The sequence below is a fragment of the Pelodiscus sinensis genome, chromosome 2 (assembly GCF_052426305.1).
Source record: "Pelodiscus sinensis isolate ZL-2025 chromosome 2, ASM5242630v1, whole genome shotgun sequence".
Classification (NCBI taxonomy): domain Eukaryota; kingdom Metazoa; phylum Chordata; order Testudines; family Trionychidae; genus Pelodiscus; species Pelodiscus sinensis.
The window spans coordinates 233,183,540-233,205,742 of record NC_143053.1 but is presented as its reverse complement, the minus strand read 5'-3'; the positions used below and the strand labels follow the sequence as shown (position 1 = coordinate 233,205,742).

The window sequence follows — 22,203 nt, the reverse complement described above, 5'->3', positions numbered from 1 at the left end:
ATACAACATAAATATATACTCCATAGAAATGAATGTAGAACAACATTCATTTCCCCAGCAGTCTGGAAAGTGTCAGTATGAGTATATCTACAATTAAAATGCTAGTTGCACAGCTGCAGCGCTTCAGTATAGACCCTTATTGTAGCAATGGGAGTGATTTTGCCTTCTCTGTAGCAAAACCAGTTCCTGAAGTGCAACTGTATTGCCTGCAGCCCCAGTCCTAGCCTGCCCCAGCCCTTCCATGCAGCTGTCTGCATCTTCTGTCTGTGGACATGTGTGCCACTTGAACACAAGAGCACAGCCAAGGACAGCTGACAGTGAGCCTGGTGACTGGTCAGGGCAGGGGTCAGTACAGCTGTGCTAGAGGAGCTGCCAGCATTGGGTGCTGGTTCTTGGGGGTGGCAGCCTCCCATTCTACACCTTTTGCTGCCGTTGTTCTCAGGAAAGCCCTCGGTTCTGTGAATAGTAATTTATATCTACAGATATCCACAGCTTTGGGTATAAATTTGTATCCACACATGGCTCTACTAAGGATTGAACTGCTCTGTGTTTGTCAGAACAGAGATATTTACCAAGGACTTTCACAAATAAGTTATAAAGTACTGTCTTTTTGTTCTGTATGCAATATCTAGCACAAGGGGGTCCTAGATCAGCAGTGAGGCTCCTGGGCATTACAATAATAAATAATAGTTCCTAGAGCATGAAAGTTCATGGGAGTCTCAAGTGCCTCTCCTATACAGAAGAGAACTTTTAGTATATGTCTGTTCTTCTTGACTGAAAAGGTAGATGCTTTCACATACTATCGTAACACAGTTTAGGAATAAAGTGATGCACAGTCACGGAACAGAGCGATACTTCTTTTTTTTATTAACCCTTTGTGCTCCTTTAGAAACAAGGCATTTCTCTACTATTATAACATTATTACACTCTAAACAGATTGTCCACATCTCCTTATGTGTTATTACAGGTAGACCTAGGCCTTCTCCGATTTGTCTCTGGCATTGGGACCCAAGGAGCCATCTCAAAGGAAACTAAGAAAAAGTATTATGTGAAATCATACCGAGTAGATATCAGCTCCAATGGAGAAGACTGGATTACAGTTAAAGAGGGAAATAAAGCTTTGGTAAGTCTTTTCCATATCATCCCACTCTTGTCAAGTAGTAAACTACAATAAGGAGAAAGGATCAAGTGAAAACTTATAAAACAACAAATAGTCTACAGGCAGTCCCCGAGTTACATGGATCCGACTTACGTCGGATCCCTACATACGAACGGGGGTTTTCTCGCCCCGGAGGACGCGGGCGGCGGGACCGCCCAGACGCGCCGCGGTCCCGCTGCCTGCATCCTCTGTGGCGAGAAAAGCCGCTCCGCGTCTCCCTGGTCTGCTTGGGGGGGCCTGGTCTGCTGGGGGGGCTTTGCTCCGCGTCTCCCTGGTGTGCTGGGGAACCCCCCCCCCAGCAGACCAGGGAGACATGGAGCAGCTTTTCTCGCCGTGGAGGACGCGGGTGGCAGGACCGCCCGCGTCCTCTGCGGCGAGAAAAGCCTGGTCTGCTGGGGGGGGGCGCACTAGCTGTGCCCCCCCCAGCAGACCAGGGAGACGCGGGCGACGGGACCACCGAGATGCGCCGCGGTCCCGCCGCCTGTGTCCTCGGTGGCTTTGCTCCGCGTCTCCCTGGTCTGCTGGGGGGGGGCGCAGCTAGTGTGCCCCCCACCCCCAGCAGACCAGGCTTTTCTCGCCGATGCCTGGGGTAGAGCAGCTAGGGCGCTGCAGGGTTGGTCTGCCTCGGGCTTCCTGTAGTCAGCCGCTGGTCAGTTTCAGCAGCGGCTGACTTGGGGACGCCTGGGGTAGAGCAGCTGGGGTGCTGCCGGGTTCGTCCCCACAGCGCCGAGGTGCAGCACTGCGGGGACCTACCCGGCAGTGCCCCAGCTGCTCTGTCCCAGGCGTCTAGATTCAGCCACTGTTGAAACTGATCAGCGGCTGATACCAGGAAGCCCGGGTCAGTTTCAACAGCGGCTGAATCTGGACGCCAGTTCCGACTTACATACAAATTCAACTTAAGAACAAACCTACAGTCCCTATCTTATACGTAACCCGGGGACTGCCTGTAGTAGCACTTTAGGGTATGTCTGCACTAGCCCCCTAGTTCAAACTAGGGAGGCTAATGAAGGCATACAAAGTTGCAAATCAAGCCCGGGATTTAAATCTCCACGCTTGATTTGCATCTTCCCGGCCGATCGCCATTTTTTTAAATTTACAAGTCCGAACTAACTGCCCGCGTCTACACGCAGCAGGGACCCGGTATTTTGAATTAAAGCCCTAGTTCGAACTACCTGTTAAACCTCATTCCTGGCAGAATAACAGGTAGTTCGAATTAGGGCTTTATTTCGAACTATCGGGTCCCTGCTGCGTGTAGACGTGGGCAGTTAGTCCAGACTTGTAAATTTCAGAAATGGCGACCGGCCAGGAAGATGCAAATCAATCACGGGATATTTAAATCCCAGGCTTGATTTGCAACTTTGAATGCCTACATTAGCCTCCTAGTTCGAACTAGGGGGCTAGTGTAGACATACCCTTAGGCTGTGTCTAGACTGCATCCCTTTTCCGTAAAAGGGATGCAAATTAGACACATCACAATTGCAAATGAAGTGGGGATTTAAATCCCCCCCACTTTTTTTAAGAGGAATAAGGGATCTTTCAGAAAAGGCTTTATTTTCCAAAAGATCCCCATCTAGACTGGCGCTTTTTTCCGGCAAAGCTCCGAGCCAGAAAAAAGCGGCAGCCATGTTTATGCAAATTAAGCGGGGGGGATTTAAATCCCCGCTTCATTTGCAATTGCGATGTGTCTAATTTGCATCCCTTTTACAGAAAAGGGATGCAGTCTAGACACAGCCTTAAAGACTAGCAAAACATGTAGATGGTATCACGAGCTCTTTAAGGTGCTACTAGACTATTTGTTGTTTTTTAAGTTTTTCCTGTTACAGACTAACTCAGCTACCCCTCTGAAGCTAATGGTCAAGTGGTCAGGGACCTAGTCTGATGTATGGGAGACACAAATGCAGTTCCCTGCTTTACAACAGACTTCTTGTGTGACCTGAATAAGACACATTAGTCTCTCTGGCCATGTCTACACTACATATAAGATCGAAGCAGCCACAGTTGATCTTCTGGGGTTCAGATTAGTGGGTCTAGTGAAGATATGCTAATTTGAACTGAGAGGGCGCATCTGTTGGTGCCAGTAGTCCTGCTTCCATGAGGACTAAGGAAAGTCGAAGGGAGAGTGTGCAATTAAGGTAGCTGAAGTTGTGTATCTTAATTTGAACTTATCTCCTAGTGTAGACCAGGTCTCTGAGCTCCAGCTCCCCATTGTAAAATAGGGATAATAGTAATTCCCTCCCTCACAGAAGTGCTATGTAAATAAATTCATTAAAAGATTGTGAGGCTCTTAGTTTGTATCTGCACTGTGGTTAAATACCCATGGGTGGCCCATCTAATTGCAGTGTAGATGTTTGGGCTCAGGCTGCAGCCTGAGCTCTTGGACCCTCCCACCTCTCAAGGTCATAGAATCCAGGCTCCAGTCTGAGCCCAAGCATCTACAGCCCCTTGCCCCAAGCTTCATGAGCCCAAGTCAGCTGGCATGGCCATCTGTGGCTATCTTACTGTAGTATAGGCATGCTCTTAGGCATTATGATGATGGGGGTCATATATGTACCTGAGACAGATCACTCAACATACCTCAGCAGCCATATAAAGATTATTATATCACCTTCCCTACTCCATTTGTCTGTGGATTTGCCCCCTCCAATGGCAATAGTTTTTACCACCTGTACAAAAAACCCTCATTATCTGCCAACACAGACATGAAGGTAATTAATTTAAGGGCCACATTCTCCTCTCCCTACTCACATGAGTAGTCACACTGATGTTGAAACTCTCCCACTCAAACTTCCTTCAAATGCCCACCTAGAAGCCAGCATTCCCAACAGTTTGTAATGTGACTGCATGGAAACTGAATTATTCCTTGCTGCCTTCTTTCAAGATAGCTTTTGCGCAGACACTACTGTTGAAGTCATGCCACAGTTATGTAATATAAATATATAAACATATCCAGTTAAGAGAGAGGCACTAAGTGGGAAGTGGCATATGGAGGCCTATGTCTCTCCTCCCCCCGATTTGCTACGTGGCTTGTACTGGGCATGCTCACACAGACTGAGCAAGTTCAGTAACACTGCTGAATCTGGCAACCCTCACTCTGCCCTTCTCCAGTACACACTGGCAGCAGGCACTGGTTGTCCCTGAGTTACGGATTTGATCTTCACATGTCTGTATGTTACAGTCCTATCTCACACTTTCAACCAGAGGAGTCTACTCAGAATATTAATCTATCTAACTTAGGTAGCTCATTCAGTCTTCTAAGAACTTTATTGAACAATAACAAATTAATCCTCACAGCAGCCATTTGATATAGTTCATTTATCCTTGTTCCATAAATGCAGGGAAGCTGAGAAGGTCAGATGCCACAATGATGGGCACTGTATAAGAGCCTAAATAGACAGAGATATTAAATAACTCACCCAAAATCATGGAGAAAATCCACATTGACACTGGTATTAGAACTCAGGGGTTCCTGGATATTAGCTATGTGCTTGAACAAAAGCCTCTTTTACAACTAGCCTCAAAATTCAATCTCCTTGGAAAACGGGGGCTATTGATGCAGTAACAAGCTCATGAAACTATACAGATCTTTTAGGAGGCTTTCATTCTGAAAGGATTATAATTACAGCATAACCTGGAGTTCCATGCCTTGTAATCAGAATCATTGGGCTTAGCCAGACTCACCCAGTAAGAAAAACCAGACCAATTCTTCTTGGAAAGGTTTTGCTGCAAGAATGAATCGGAATTTAGACATCAATTTAGAGGCTCTCCCCAGATAACAAATCCAATACATTAAATTCTGATGGCTGCACACAGCTAACCTGCCAAATCAGTGCAATAATTAAAAATAACAGGAAAATTGGAATTACATGTAGGAAACTGTCAAATTCCTCATCAATGGAGCAGTACTTCAAAGTTTTAGGAATAAGAGATCCTCCGGGCTTTATTCCGGAGGATCGGGCCAGTCTAGACACTTTTTTCCGGCTTTTCCCCAAGCCGGAAAAAAAGCGGCGGCTATGTTTATTTAAATCCCGCAGGGGATATTTAAATCCCCAACGGATTTCCCTATTCTGAAGTTTGAAATTAACATGCCTCTTCCGGAGAAGGGGCCAATGTAGACGTAGCCTATAAGAAAAGAAGGGTTGTTAGGAAGGATTTTGTATAACAGAAGGGATGAGCAATATTAGTCCTTGCAAAACTCAGAGTTCAAGTATGAGCAAAGAAATGCATATTTTATTCTTATTCAGTAAAGGAATTTTTATACTACCTAAAATGCACATAATTCCTCTCTGAATTCAATCCAGATCTTTGCTTCTGAATCATATGTAGACAAAACCCTGGTTCATACTATAGCCTGTTTGTACCAGCTCAGTGAAGCTTAGAAGCCATAAAGCCATCCTAACCAGGCAGCTGAGTATTTTCCAGCATAGCAAAATCCTTGGATGGCACAGACCCAGAGTAGCTGGCCTTTCATCATACAGACTTCTGCTATACAGGCAGTCCCCGAGTTACGCGGATCTGACTTACGTCGGATCCACAGTTACGAATGGGGATTTCTCGCCCCGGAGGACTGGAGCGGCGGGATGCCTGGTCCCGCCGCCCGCCTCCTCTGGGGTGAGAAAAGCTGCTCCCCGTCTCCCTGGTCTGCTGGGGGAGCCAGCAGACCAGGTTGACGGGGAGCAAAGCCGCTGAGGACCCCGCGGGACCCGCGGCACTTCCAGCTGATCTGGAAGCGGCCGCGGGTCCGGCCCCGGGTGCTCCGCCGCTTTGCTCAGCGTCTCCCTGGTCGGTAGACCAGGGAGACACTGAGCAAAGCCGCTGAGGACCCAGCTGGACCCGCGGCGCTTCCAGCTGATCTGGAAGCGGCCGCGGGTCCGGCCCCGGGTCCTCTGCTGCTTTGCTCAGCGTCTCCCTGGTCTGCAGACCAGGGAGACGCTGAGCAAAGCCGCGGAGGACCCGGGCCGGACCGCAGCGCTGATCTGGAAGCGCCGCAGTCCGGCCTGGCTCCTCCGTCGCTTTGCTCCACGTCTCCCTGGTCTGCTGGGGGGGGAACGCTGCTAGTGCCCCCCCAGCAGACCAAGGAGACGTGGAGCAAAGCCGGGGGCCTGTGGTAGAGTAGGTGGGGCACTGCCGGTTGGTCCCGCAGCACCGCTCCTTGGCGCTACTGGACCAACCCGGCAGCACCCCAGCTGCTCTGCCCCAGGCGTCCTGATTCAGCCGCTGCTGATCAGTTTCATCAGTGGCTGAATCAGGATGCCTGGGGCAGAGCAGCTGGGGTGCTGCTGGGTTGGTCCAGTATCGCCAAGGAGCGGCCGCGCTACTGGACCAACCCAGCAGCACCCGAGCTGCTCTGCCCCAGGCGTCCCCAAGTCAGCCGCTGCTGAAACTGACCAGCGGCTGACTACAGGAAGCCCGAGGCAGAGTTGGGTTCTTAAGTTGAATCTGTATGTAAGTGGAACTGGTGTCCAGATTCAGCCGCTGTTGAAACTGATCAGTTTCAGCAGCGGCTGATGCCAGTTCCGACTTATATACAGATTCAACTTAAGAACAAACCTACAGTCCCTATCTTGTACGTAACCCGGGGACTGCCTGTAGTTTAATGACATACTCCTCTATGCAAAAAACTATTTAAACTTTGGATTTCTTGGTATGAGTAAAATGCAGAATTATAAACTACATTGGAAAGAAAACACATTATATAATAAATGGTGTCTTTCCCTTCTTCTCCCTTAAGGTATTTCAAGGGAACGTCAACCCCACTGATGTTGTTTATAGGACTTTTCCCAAGCCAGTGTTAGCACGATTTGTTCGAATCAGACCTGCAAGCTGGGAAAATGGTATATCACTGAGATTTGAAGTTTATGGCTGCAAGATAACAGGTTGGTATCAGGAAGATTTTGATATTTGTTATACTTACTTATAACACTTTTTTTCTGTTTAATGTTCTGTTCTCTAAAAAATGACTATTCTCCAGGTCTATGTCATCCACATTTCCATAGGCAGAGTTCTAAACAGGCATAAAGTAGATGAAATTAGTAAAACATAAAAACTATAGAAACAAAATATCTGGGAACATGCAAAAGTTACTTTGGCATCATCTTTAGAGACTACAGATTTAAGGGGTGAGAAAACCTGGGTACAGTTTTTTTAATTATTTTATTATATCATGTGTTACTCTTGATAGTCCCTCACCTGGCCCTTCTTTCCCCATCCCATAGTCTCCAAGATATTCCAAGCCCAGGGCCTTTATTATTAGATTTGTTAAGGAATTCATTTTTTTTATTTCAAAGCCAGAACAATGTAACCTGGGATGAACAAAAAACCCTTATGTATATGACTCTAGCCTTTCAATGAATTCTGCCCAATGTTAATATGAGTATCTAAGGGTATGTCTACACTATAAAATTAATTCAAACTAACAGCTGTTAGTTCGAATTACCTTTAATAGTGGCTATACCTGCTATATCTCCTGTGCGAACCTGTTGCCTCCCTACTTTCTCACTTCCCACACCTCCACCAAAAATTTAATTCGAAACAGAGCGCTTAATTCGAACTAGGTAAACCTCATTCTACGAGGAGTAAGGCCTAGTTCGAATTAAGGGCTGTGTAGCCATTTAATTCAAACTAGCTGGAGGCTAGCCCTTCCCAAGTTGCCCTGGTGGCCACTCTGGGCCAAACCAGGGAAACTCTTCTGCTCCCCTCCCGGCACCGGAGCCCTTCAAGGGTCACGGTCTGGCTACAGTGCTTGTGCCAGTTGCAAGCCTGCCAGCACCCAGCCAGCAGACCCTGCACCTGGCACAGCATGAGCTAGCCACCTGCTGCCACCCAACCCTCCACCTCTTCCCAGGACCAAACTGGCGGCTCACAGGAGCCTATCCGGGGCTGCAAGAGGCGGGCGCCCGCCTGGTCTAGTGCAGAGATCGTGGACCTCATCGAAGTTTTGGGGGGTGGTCTCCAACGTCCACGATCTCCGCATTAGGCACAGGAATGTGGCCGTCTACAGCCGCATGGCTGCCAGCCTGGCCACCAGAGGCTACATGCAGACCCAGGAGCAGGTCCGCTGCAAAATAAAGGACCTGCGGAAGGCCTACTTCAGGGCCTCCCAGCCAGGGGCTGACCCGGAGGCCTGCCCTCACTATGAGACCCTGGACTGCATCCTAGGGGCTCACGCAGTCCATGCTTCCCGGGTGGTGATCGACCCCGGGGCAAAGGGCCCGTCCCTGACACGGAGAAGGAGGAGGACGCCAAGAGCCAGGAACCTGCAGGGAGCCGACCCAGGACCCCCGAGTCATCCCACAGAGCACATCTGCTGTGTCATCTGAGGCCAGGGAGGGCTCCACATGTGAGTACCATCATGCTCCCCTTATGTGTATGGGGGAGGGAGGTGGAGAACGAGCCCAGGGACCGTGTGCCTGGGCCTTGCCCACCATGGAGCAGCAGCTGGGTATCATGCGGGGCCCTGGCCCGTTCCCCACACGCCGACCTCGCCTTGGAGAGGGAGGCTGGGTTTCACCCACTGTGTCTCCAGAGAGAACTGACCACTGCTCTTGTTTCACCATAGCCGCAGCACCTGGGACTGCAGGGCGCACCACCCCACCTGCAACAGCCACCCACACTTGGGCCAGCAGGTGCACCTGCAAATAGGAGGAGTACCAGCAGTGGTCCCTGCGGCTACTGAAGAAGCAGCTCCACATCCAGGACCACTGGGTCTGGGAGGACCTGCGGCTGTGGCAGCAGAGCTTGGAGGCACTGGAGGAGCAGGGCCGTGCCCTCAGAGGTCACCTCCAGACCCTGGTGGACAGGTTCCTGCCTCCTTCTGCTCCAGCCCCTGAAGCCGCCCCAGCTCTTGCTCCTCCTCCCACCCTTGCTCCCCCTCCCACTTCCTCTGCCCCCCGTCCCTCCTGCCCCACCCTCCATACCCACTCCCCCCCAACATCCCCGCCCCCGCAGTGCTGCGAGACGGGAGAGCCAGCAGGACCCCGAGCCCTGAGCTTTCCCTTCCCTTCCTCCCCTTCCTCCCCCTTCCAGCTCCCTCCTCTCAGGTTTCCCCTCTTCCACCCTCATTCCTCCCTCCCCCCACCGCAGTTATGTAAAATAAAAAGAAATTTTTGTTGGTAAAACAGGTGTCTTTAGGAAGGGGGGCTAGGGAGGGGAAAGGGGAAGGAGGGGAGGGTGGAAGAAGGCCCAGTGGGACATACAGGGAGAGTTCAGTACTCCACCAGGAAGCTCTCCCGCAGGGCTTCCTGGATCTGGACGGCTCCCCGCAGTGCCTCCCGGATGGCGGTGGTGCGGGGCTATGCGTACTGGCCAGCCATGTGGTCAGTCTCAGCCATCCAGGCTGGCAGGAAAGCCTCCTCCTTCCTCTCACATAAATTGTGCAGCACACAACATCCTGCCACCATGGAAAGGATATTGTGCTTGGCGAGGTCGAGGCAGGTGAGGAGGCACGTAAAGCGTGCTTTCAGTGGGCCGAATGGCCCCTCGACCATGATGTGGGCCCTGGTGAGCCTGGCATTGAAGGCTTGCCGGGAGGGGTTGAGGTGTCCTGTGTAGGGCTTCATGAGCCAGGGCTGTAGAGGGTAGGTCACATCCCCCACCAGGCACACAGACATGTCCATGTCCCCGATCCTGATGTGGCGGTTGGGGAAGGAGGTCCTGGTGTGCAGCCTCTGGCACACGGAGGAGTTGTAAAACACCCTGGCATCGTGTGCCTTGCCGGACCAGCCCACATTAATGTCCATGAATTGGCCCCAGTGGTCAGACATGGCCTGCAGGATCACAGAGAAGTAACCCTTGCGGTTAATGTAGAGTGAGGCCTGGTGTTCCGGGGCACAGATGGGGATCTGCGTCCCGTCGATCTCCCCCTCCCCCCCTGCAGTTGGGGAAGCTGAGGGCGCCAAACCCCTGGATGACCGCGTCTGGGACGATGAGGCGGACCACGCTGCGGAGCAGCACCCAGTTGATGGCCTTGACCACCTGCAGAGAGAGCCACAAAACTGCGAATCACTGGGGTGCCCGGGTGGCTGGGAGTGTTCATTCCCTGGCACTGCCCCGTGCCCCACTCCCGGAAGCAACCCCCGCTGCGATCCTGGCCGTTGCGGGCAGCTTGTAGTACGGCCGGACAGACCGAGCCCTCCCATGCGGGGCACTTTCGCCTCCTCCCCCCCGTTTTCCCTTGGGCGGCCCATCTCCACCGACACAAGCAGGCAGAGAGGGAAATGCTTTGCTGTCCCTCGGTGAGGTAGGCAAGCAAGTGAAAAAGCTGAGAACCGGCTGTCCAGGGGGGTCCCTTTAAGTACGAGCCTCAGATAGCCTCAGACAGCAGCCACACAAAGCAACTACTGACCTGATGCCTTGCTGGAACCAGTTTTAGCTGCCCTTAAATGCGACCCAGTATCCAATCAGTGTGGATGCACTATTTCGAATTAGCAAAACACTAATTCGAATTAGTTTTTGGGTCTAGATGAGTTATTTCGAAATAAGTTAGTTTGAATTAGCACTGTAGTGTAGACATACCCTAAATGAGGTGTCTAGATTTGCACCTGAAAGTCAAATATATATGACCTGTATATGTAACCCACATCCTTCTGGGTGTGCTGTACTGTCCCATCTAGTGGCATCAAGACCATTTGCAAAGAGACTAATGAGTCTGTTTGACAGCCTTAGCTACTATCCTACTGGCTTTTACCTCTTCAGGTAGAGGCTCATGCACTAAGCTGCAGAAGTCTCAAGTTCCGTTCCACCCATAGAGGACTGGGGTGTGCCAGTTTTATACAGAAGTGCCTAAGTACATATGTGGGCACTAGGATTTGCATGTTCTCTGTATAATGGCGACCCAAGTTGAAAATTAGGCAGGATGTGAACACAGATTTGCAAACCATTCCAACAGCTAGATGTATAAGGCCAGATTCCCATTTATGAAAGAACATTAGACTGGTTGGAGAGATGTTGTCCTAATGTAGTACAGAATTCTACCCAAATAATTCCATGTAAGCACTTTTGAAATGGTAGCATATGGCCCTCCAAATGCTGTCTTTAAAAAAATATTTTTAAATAAAATGAGCGCAACCAGGAATTTTAAATTGTTGCTTCTTTTTTATATTCTTATAACTCACATTTATCTCAACAAAGTTATAATATAAAAAAATTGACTTTTGGGTTAAGACTTCTCATGACAAGTTTCATTTTGGAGCTAATTTTAATAGTATCATTAAAAACAAGCACTTTACTATAAATGTCAATTGCTCTTTATTGTTTTTCAGTGTTGTTGCGGCCATGTTGATTCCAAGATATTAGAGGGTATGTCTACACTACCCCGCTAGTTCGAACTAGCGGGGTAATGTATGCATACCGCACTTGCTAATGAAGCCCGGGATTTGAATTTCCCGGGCTTCATTAGCATAAGCGGGGAGCCGCCATTTTTAAATCCCCGCTGCTTTGAACCCCGTGTAGCGCGGCTACACGGGGCTCGAACTAGGTAGTTCGGACTAGGGTCCTATTCCGAACTACCGTTACTCCTCGTGAAACGAGGTGTACCGGTAGTTCGGAATAGGCACCCTAGTCCGAACTACCTAGTTCGAGCCCCGTGTAGCCGCGCTACACGGGGTTCGAAGCAGCGGGGATTTAAAAATGGCGGCTCCCCGCTTATGCTAATGAAGCCCGGGAAATTCAAATCCCGGGCTCCATTAGCAAGTGCGGTATGCATACATTACCCTCCTAGTTCGAACTAGGAGGGTAGTGTAGACATACCCAGAGAAACTAGATGGGAGAGGTAATAGCTTTTTCTAGACCAACTTTTGTTGGTGAAAGAGACAAGCTTTCAGACTACCTAGAACTCCTTTTCAGTTCAGAACTTTTATTGGTGAAAAAGACAAACTTTTGAGTTATCTAGAGCTCTTCTTCAGACATGAAGAAACCTAGTATCTAGACCAGTAATAAAACAATATAGAATGTATACAATTAATTATGTCTGCTAAATGTGTTATTGATTAATGAGTGTTGGCAAACTTCAGAATGTTTGGAATTTCTATTTGAATAACCATCCAAAAATTCAGATACCACCTCTCTTCTCCCTGGTTTAGCAATCAGGCTAGAAAACTTATAAGAATAGAGTTGGCAATGAGTTTTCTGATATTTCCTGGTTCCCATCAGGCCAGAAATACTTTTGAGGTATTTTGAGACTTCCACTACTTTCTGAAACCAGGAAATACAAAATTAAGCACTAAATAAGTAAATAAATAAATTAAAGACTCCAAATGAGATTTGAATTTGGGGGAAAGAGTCAAGTTATTTCACACATTCTTTGAACCGGCTGTGGCATGTCCTTCTTTTCTACTTTCGTTTATAGCTGTTTAGGATTTGCAGAGGTTACTGGTTAAACATGGTCTGTTTCTTCTCTAGATTATCCATGCTCTGGGATGCTAGGTATGGTGTCTGGACTCATTACTGACTCTCAGATTACAGCATCTAGTCAAGTTGATCGAAACTGGATACCAGAAAATGCTCGTCTTATAACAAGCCGCTCAGGCTGGGCACTACCACCAACTACCCACTCATATACGAAGGAATGGCTTCAGGTAGACCTCAGTGAAGAGAAAGTAGTGCGGGGCATAATTGTTCAGGGAGGCAAGCACCGAGAAAACAAAGTGTTCATGAAAAAATTCAAGATTGGCTATAGCAACAATGGATCTGATTGGAAAATGATCATGGATGCCAGTAAGAAGAAGATAAAGGTGAGAGAGAAGTCACTACATCATGGATTCCTTTTACAAAGAACGTGCCTAATTCTGATCTTTGAAAATTGGTTGTTTTGAGGTGACCTGAGGTGTAGGCTAAGTAGGAGTGTTTCTTCAGCAACAAAGTTTAAGGGATGTTAATAAATCAGTGCCGTGGCTGTGGTCAGGCTCCAACATACCTGTCCCAAGTTGCTCTTCACAGCTATGGTGCTTTAGCTGTGATCCCTGTTTCTATTCAGTCATGTGCACCAGGCACCCTGCGGGCCTCAGGTCTGCCTCAGAATCCTTTGCAATTCTGTGGTGACAAATGCCAAAAAGAAATGCTGGAGGGTTCTAGTCTTAGCCTTGCTACTAAGATTGTGTAAATTTAGCCATCTCACTTAATTTGTCTGTGCTTCATTTTCCCTAGCTGTAAAATGGGGACAATGCTATTTACATCAAAGGGCTGATCTGAAGATTTCTCAATTATATGTAAGGTGCACTGAGGTGTTCTATTAGATCTGATGCAATGCCCATTGAAATCAATGCAGGGACTCCCAAATGATTTTGATATGATATAGAACCCACCTTCAATGCACTGTACTATTATATTATCACTAGTGCAGATTTGGGAGCCTGTCTGGCAACTAAAGGCAACTATCACACATGACTGAGCAGAAATATCAAAAACTTTACATAGGAGAAAATGAAATAGACAGAGGACCAAGTGGGTTGTTGTATGAATGAATTTGTAGGAGGAAGATAGATCAACAACTAATAGCAGGCCACAAATAGTGCATTTGTCTAGATCTGGGCCTGGATGTACACTCTGGAATGTTTTAAAATATCTAGTCAAAATTAGGGCTGTCAATTGACCTGCTTTAACATCTGCAATTAACGCAGGACAGGATTAACGTGTTAAAAAAACTAACGCGTTAATCGCAGGCGTTAAATGCTGCACTGCCTCTTTGAAGTCCTGCTCTGGCACTTCAAAGGGGCGTCACAACGCAGATCCGGGGATCAGCTGCAGTCCCCAGCTCCTAATGTGCTGCCCCTTTAAAGCGCCAAAACGGCACTTCAAAGGGGTAGCGCAAGCAGAGCCGGAGATCAGCTGGACAGCTGACCCTGGCCTCCGCCTTGCACTGCCCTTTGGAAATGCTGCCACGGTGCTTCCAAGGGGCAATGCTGCATGGAGCCCTGGGTCAGCTGGGAACTCCAGCTGATACCAAGCTCCATGCAGCGCTGCCCCCATTGAAACGCTGCCGCGGCCTTTCAAAAAGGGGTGTTACATGCAATTAATCACACAATTAATCGTTATTAACATTTTTAATCATTTGACAGCCCTAGCTAAAATCTTATCCATTTACTCTTATGTGCTATTTTGGTATCTTGGCCCAGAATGTGCATTTAGAAATTTTTATCTAAAAGGACACGGTCACCTCTAAAATCTGCCTGTATCTCCTACCCCGTGCCTTAAGAGATATCACCATTCACTGTGCAGGGCATACTGCTTTGCTACTGGCATGATCATGGAACTATAGCTATAATAGTAGGATAAAAAGAGGAAGAGCACTAGCAATTGCAACATAAAACTCCATACACCTTAGCTGTTCTGTTAGTCTGGAACTCAGGTGTAATGGATGAGCTCTTCTCTGGTCCCATCAATCCATTAGGCAAACCTGTTTGTCCTAAAAAGAAAACATATATTTTCCAATCTTTTCCAGTCCTGTGGCTAAGTGGACCCATGACTAGCTTTTCTTAGCACATTTTGTAAATATATGCTTCATTCTTTCCTGTTGTAACTCCACAGAAAAATCCTTCTCAGTCCTGAGTCCTGCTTCAGTTGATGATCTTTTTTTCCTCATTTGTTTTGGGAATAAACACAAACTGGGGTCAGCCTTTGAAACTGACTACTCTTTCTTGTTACTAAGAGTTGTGATTTCATCATGAAGTGTGAAGAGGGTGTAAATCAATACTGAGATCTAACTAAAATGATCTTTGCTAAAATGGATGTTGTTTTGACATGTACTTACACACTGTCTCAATGAGAAAAAAACTGCCATATGCTTTCAAATGATAGACCGTATGTTACATGGCCTTCTTTTTTCTAATCCGAGTACTTGCCATCATTGTCAAAAGCTAACAATGTTAACAAAAAAAGAATGCTGCGTAACCCATTTAAGTCCATTAAGAGCTTGCATTGCTATCAGAAATTAACTTCCAAAATTAATGGCTTTTTTAAAACATTGGAATTTATAATTCTCCTAAAAAATTCAAAACATTTTCTTCTTTAGAAAAAGTTTTGCTAAAAGAGAATCTGATAAATCCTAAGATTTGGGAGACTGGTGGATTTAAAATGTTAATGTAGGAATTTATTATTGTAAATGTAAATGGAGCTAGACTGTATGGAATGTTAGCTATGTTGAGTCCTGGCATGAAAGTGGGTAGGAAACATCCCTGTTTCATTAAAGGAAACACATCATTTCTAATCGGGAAAAATATTGCCTTTGAAAAACAGACAATTGCATGCTATACAAGTATGGAAAGTAATGGATCAGCAATATATATTGAGGGCATAAGACACTGTCCAATGTCTACCACCCCTTTCACTCTTTCTCCTTGTCCATGCCTTCATCTCATTTCACTAGACCAGCGTTTCCCAAACTATGGGCCACGAGAAAAAAATACCAGATTGGCGTGGCTACCGGGAGGGGAGCAGAGCAGGGCGGGCTGGAGGGGGCAGGGGTGGGAACCAGCCGCCGGGAAGCACGGTTGGGGAGCAGCAGGGCTGTCCCGCGGAGATCCAGGCAGGCAGGCGTGCAGCCGGCGAAAGCAGAGCTGGGGGCAGCAGGGCTGTCTAGCGGAGATCGGGGAGGGCAGGCGGCAGAACCAGGGCTGGCTGGGAGCCGGGGGGCTGGCCGGGGGAGATCAGGAGGAGGAGGACCAGAGAACCAGCTGCCGGAAGCAGGGCTGGACAGGGGCAGCGGGGCTGGTCAGGGGAGGTCGTTGGGGGAGTGGGGCTGACCTGGGGAGATTGGTGGCTGGACAGGGGCAGCAGGTCTAGACTGGGGAGATCAGGAGGAGAAGTGGGGGGGAGCGGGACTGACCTGGGCACATGCAGACCCTTGCAGACGAGTGAGTCTGGCCGGGGATTCCATTTTGCTCCCCCTCCCGTTCTCCCCCACCCTCCACATACTCTCCCTCGAGTAGTTGTGAACTGCCTGGCAGGTAGACACACTCAGGCAGCATGAGCACATCTACCAGCCAGGCAGTTCACAGCTAAGGACTGATACACGCAATTATAATAAAACTTACCTAATTAGAAAATACCAGGTATTTTCTATGTCTGGTAATTTCTCAATTTCTTTCCCAAACAAAACCCTCAAATACCGGACTGTCCGGTACAAAACCAGACTCCTAGCAACCCTACCCTTCCTTGCATCTTCCCTCCTAGCCAATCCCCAATCTGCTCCTGCTCCCGCCTCCTGGAGTGCTTATGTGGCGCCGAGTCCCCCAAGCCATGGCCCAGGCTGGGTGGAGGATGCAGCCAGGTGAAACACTGAAAATGTATTCATTTTTCATTCTTTTTTTTATATGAGTTTATATTTTTGGGCTGCAAAAAATGGTACTGAAAAAAAATGAGTTCCAACTAAAGTAAAAAGTTTGGGAAACCCTAATCTAGACAGCTTTCTATCCATCTTACAGTTCGTTTATTCAATCCATATTCCCTTAACTTGCTGGCAAGTATATTGTGGGTGACTGTATCAAAAGCTTTGCTGACACTGGCACTGTGGGTTTTGAGGGGACCAGAAACAACTTATTTGAATATTCATTATTTGCTTAATGAATATGCAAATATGCAAATGAATGTTACTGGTCCTCCAAAAGCTCGTGAATGGATTTACTGGTCCCCATGTCAAAAAGTTTGGGAACCCCTACACTAGACTATTCTAATTCTCTTCTCCATTATCTCCTCAATTTCTAGCTCTTCCGGATACATTCATTTCTCTACCTGTCTCAAATGTAAAACAAGCTTGTATCACTTAAATGTGCAAGCAACTTCATTGTCTGTCTACCCATTTTAGGATTCAATTTATCTTTGCCCTGCTTCTATGTAATTCCAATGGACTTGCTCCTGCCTACCTCATGAAGCTTGTTCCTCTTTTTCCATTCTTTTTCCTGACTCCTTCTGCTTATCTACTATTGACCTTTTCTCTCTCTCTCATTCCATACCTTCTGGCCACTGATGCTGCAAGAATCTTCTCCTTTGCATCTCCTGTCATCTGGAACAGTCTTCCTTACTCCAGTTGTCAGGCTGACTATTTTAAAATGTCATTAGGAATCATATCTTTTCTCTTTCCAACATTTATTAGTTTCCCTTTTACTGAGCTATTGTTTAGCTCTGTAATGAAATAAAGCATGTTATGGCAAAGACACAACTTGGCGACAACATTTTGCTGTATGCATCTTCCTCCAATCCTGTAAAGAAGATTAGTGTGTGTTTGAAACGAAGAGTCAAAATTGAATCACAGGACAGGTCTACACTACAAAAGATAATGATTCAATATAATTATGATTCAATATAATTCTAGATGCCTATTAAATTCTAATGCCTAGGTGTCGGTGATGAGTCTTTTATAACACAGTTTTCATTATTATATGTTGCTATTAAGACTATTATTGAAAGAGAAGTCAGCATTCCTTAGATAACATATGCCTGCTTACTTTTACAAATAAAATGGCATGCAATATTCTCTCTCATACTGCAGGTACTCTGACCTTTTGAGCTGTGTTAATATACAAATATAAAAAAAACCTTAATAATTGTAAATTAATTAGATATAAATCTCAGTGTCATCTAAATACCCAATCCTGACAGAAACCTTCTGAGTTCTCTCAGAACACTAGCCAACCTGGTGCTTTTTGAAAGAAATCTCAGGAATCCAGTGACCTGTAGGGAGTGAAGGTAGTCATGTCGCTATTATAAGCAGCTCTTAATACCAGTAATCCCAGCTACTGGTATATTTACCATTATTGGTACTATTTTTTTTTTTTTTTTTTTTTTGTGAATGATACTCAAGACTTAACTATCAACTTTAGAGACAGACTTTGCTCTGGTTGATTTCTAAACGAGCAGAAGCATGTCCTTCAGAATAATAATTTATTACCAGGCCTTGTATATGCATGTATGCATCACCAATGTAACTGTGCCCAGTTCACTCCACAATAAGGCTTGGTCTCCTCCAAAGCCCACTCTCTGAGATGCTAAGATTAATTGTGGATTGGATCATGCACAATTGAATAGGAAAAAGCAGGGTGGTAGCCAAAGTCTCAGTCGAGTATACTTGTACAGTTGCCAAAAAGGGCCGGGAGCCACTGGTTTAATATACAAAACTTAAACAAGTGGCATTTTTAGAATTACATTGGAAAAAACAATCACTAATCAGTGGCCTTTCCCTGCACTGAAATACAACACCAGCTTTTTCAACAAGCTCTTCTTTGTCTGTCTTTGGCTCACTAGCATTAAAGTGCTGTCTGTTGGGTTGTGGTCTCATCTAAATGAGAAGGGTATCTGGTCGATCCTTTTACTAACAATGCCAACATAAAGCTTTATCCTGCATGGCAGAGTTGGAAATTCCCTTAAATGTCCCTGTAATCTCAAGTTTGGATTCCAGTTCAAAGGAGATTTTGATTAGTATTGCAATTCAACCAGTTCTTATAAAATAAACTTTCAGCTATTTTGCACACAATTTGTTGATCTGTTCTTCTGTCCCTCCTGCATTTCAGTGAAATCATTTCATGAGTAATGCTGAAATTCAGGAAATCTGGGTTCCATTTCTAGTAATGCGACAGATCTTCTCTGTGATTCTGGGCATTTAATACTCTGTTCCCTATTTGTAAAATGGAAATAATATTTCCTTTTTCCTACACTTTATCCTTTATATTTGGAATGTAAATTCTTCATGTCAGGAACTGGTGTTTACCAGGTATGTACTGTAGGGCTACGTCTACACTGGCATGATTTTCTGGAAATGCTTTTAATGGAAAAGTTTTCTGTTAAAAGTATTTTCGGAAAAGAGTGTCTAGATTGGCAGGACGCTTTTCCACAAAAGCACTTTTTGCGGAAAAGTGTCCATGGCCAATCTAGACGCGCTTTTCCGCACAAAAGCCCCGATCGCCATTTTCGCGATCGGGGCTTTTGTGCGGAAAAGAAATCTCTGCTGTCTACACTGTCCCTTTTGCGCAAAAGTCTTTCGGAAAAATACTTTTGCCCAAACGGGAGCAGCATAGTTTTTCCGCAAAAGAACTGACAATCTTACATGAGATCATCAGTGCTTTTGCGGAAATTCAAGCGGCCAGTGTAGACAGCTGGCAAGTTTTTCCACAAAATCAAATGATTTTGCGGAAAAAACTTGCCAGTCTAGACATAGCCTAGTTGTATAACACCTAGCACATAGCTAAGAGTCCACAACTCTACTGAGCGATGAGAGTTTTATCACAAATGCATGTTCATCAACCTGCCTTGCCAGCTTACATTCTTGTTGTATCATGCAAGCAAGGTACTAACAAACTTCAACAAGCTTTTATTTAACAAAGGTGAAACCTCTTTACAAAGCTGCTGCTGCACCCCTCTGTAGCTCTCACTCAGCCCTGGCTCATCTCCTCCCTCCCCTTCCTGTTTCCTGTGCTTCCAGACTCCCAGTAGCCAGTGCTCCCAGTTCTAATAATTACAAGCAGCATCTAAAACACTGCATTCCCTCCTCTCTTAAGAAGCTCTCTCAATTATAAAATAAACATTGTTGTTCTAACCACAGCAACAAATATGAAATAAGACACTATACTGTTGGCAGAAATATTATACTGAAAACACTGTAAATACTACATAACATAGTCTCTAGTCCAGACAGGTGGTTGTCTGGGTCTGACAGACAGTCTCTCAAACCCCAGTTCCAGTGCAATGTCTTGTTGTGTTGGTGCTACGGTGAAGTCATACAACGTGGACTGGGTGTTGGCCTCATCTCCTCTTGGTGCATGGGCAGGTGCAAGATAAGAAGCATTTCATACCCACCCATCAGAAAGTCGATAGGTGTGATTTTAAGAGGAAATGTGAATTTATGGTCCCCTTTGCATAAAATTCCAGGTTTTCTTACTCAAACGAAGGAACCACACTCAAACTTTGATTCCTTAGCACCCCGCCATTTGTCTGTGAAAGCCTTATATTTTTCTCGGTTTTGTTCAACTTCTTTTTCTCACATCATCCTTGTCTGGTGCATCAGGTCTTGCCTTTAACAATCCAGCAATGTTCAATTTAGTATTCATCTGTTTTCCATGCAGTAACTCTGTGGGTAATCTTTGCATTGTGGCATGTTGTGTAGCCCTGTATGCTTGCAAAACAATCAGTAGTGAAGGTTATCCACGATCACCCTTCCAGTTTAGCCGTTTCAAACTCTCTTTCAAACTTCTGTTAAACCTTTCTATTTCCACATTGGCGTGAGGGTAATACAGGGATGATCTTCTATGTAAAATGTTCCTCTCTGCTAGAAAAGTTTCAAATTCCAGGAAAGTAAATTGACAACCATTATCTGAAACCAGTTCTTTGGGGTTACCTTCCCTGCTAAAAACTGTAGAGAGGAACTTAATTACTGTAGCAGAAGAGATTTGCGATGTAAATGCTACCTCAGGCCATTTACTGAAATAGTCTAATAAAGTGATGGCATAACGACAGTCAGTTGGAGCAGTATCAAAGGGTCCTACGATGTCAATCGCAACTTTTTCCCATGCAGAATCAGGAAGAGGAACAGGCTGTAATGGTGGGGTACATGTTACTGCTGTCTTATCATGCATTTGGCAGGTGACACAGGATTTTATGAATGCTTCAGTTTGGGAGTCCATCCCTGGCCACCAATACAGATCCCGTAGTCGTTGTTTGGTTCTGACAATTCCTTGATGAGTATCGTGTGCCAGATGTATGAGTTTTGATTGTAATTCTTCTGGCACAAGTAGCCAGTGTGTACCTCATAGCACACAGCCATCAAGCAAAGAAAGTTCATCCCAAACTCTAAAATAAGGCAGCAAAACTGGATCAAGGTTTTTAGGGTTACTGGGCCATCTCTTTGTCAGAAATTCCCATAGCTTTTGTTGAATTGGACAGGCTGAACAAGCAGCTTGGAATTGCTCTCTTGTAACTGCAGTAAGAGTGCTTGTAATGAGCACAACTACTTCATCCTCATCCTCCGGTGGACCACTTGGTGAAGACAAAGGCAGGCGAGAAAGGCAATCAGCTATCACATTTTGGTTTTCATGCTTATATTCCAGTTCATAATTGAAAGAAAGTAGTCTTGCAGACCATCTAGCAATAGGATTCCCTGCTCTTCCCAGTCCTTTTGTGGTTAGCAATGTTGTCAAAGGGTTGTGGTCTGTGCGCAACTTGAATGTGCGGCCCCACAGATAAGTTCTTCATTTTTCAGTAGCCCAGACACAAGCAAGTGCTTCTTTTTCAACTGTAGAATATTTTCTCTCAGCATCACTCAGTGTCCTTGGAGCAAATGCAACAGTTCTCTCCGTGTTGTCCTTATGAAGTTGTGTGAGGACAGCCCCAAGTCCGTAATCAGAAGCATCAGTAGTCACAATTGTGGGCAATGCAGGACTGAATAGTGCAAGTACTGGACTATGTACAATCAAGTCTTTCACAGTTTCCAAACTTGCTTGTGCATCCGTTGTCCACACCAAGGTTGAACGTCTCCATAGTAATTCTCGTAACGGTTCAATGACAGAAGCATAATTGGGAATGAATTTTGCATACCAGGAGGTAAGACCCAAGAAGGAACGTAAGGTTTGCAAGTCTGTTGGAGGAGGAGCATCTGAAATTGCTAGGAAATTGCAGGTTTTAGCCCAGCCACTGAAATTGTGTGCCCCAGAGAGGAGAGTTCTGTTTGTCTAAATTTGCATTTAGACAAATTGAGCTTGAGGCCTGCTGTGCTGATGCAGTTTAGTACAGACTGCAGGTTATTGTCATACTCCTCAGAAGTATTTCCAAACATGATAATATCATCTAGATAGCACTGAACTCCATGTTGATTCTTCAGAATCAATTACATCATTTTTGGAAGGCACTTGGGGCAGATGCAAGACCGTATGGAACACGTTTAAAACTAAATAGTCCCTCGTGTAATAAACGCTGTGAGGTCTCTGCTATCTTCATGCAACATAACTTGGCGGTATGCGCTCTGCAAATCAAGAGTAGAAAACATCTTTGCTCCACAGAATTCTGCAAATATTTCTTCTGCGTGAGGCAGAGGGTGGCTGTCAATCACAATAGCTTTATTTGGCTCCCTT

The 22,203-nt window shown here is 46.1% G+C and overlaps 1 protein-coding gene across 3 annotated transcripts in view; it reads left to right on the top strand.

Annotated features, from left to right (window-relative positions):
- The window catches only part of NRP1 (neuropilin 1), a 168,718-nt gene that overhangs the window by 119,266 nt on the left and 27,249 nt on the right, over window positions 1–22,203 (top strand). For all 3 annotated transcript variants that reach the window (XM_006120737.5, XM_089776768.1, XM_075922674.2), the window contains 3 exons: window positions 968–1,123; window positions 6,888–7,032; window positions 12,554–12,885. In XM_006120737.5, the coding sequence (XP_006120799.1) occupies window positions 968–1,123; window positions 6,888–7,032; window positions 12,554–12,885 (633 nt within the window). The remainder of the gene's footprint in view (window positions 1–967; window positions 1,124–6,887; window positions 7,033–12,553; window positions 12,886–22,203) is intronic.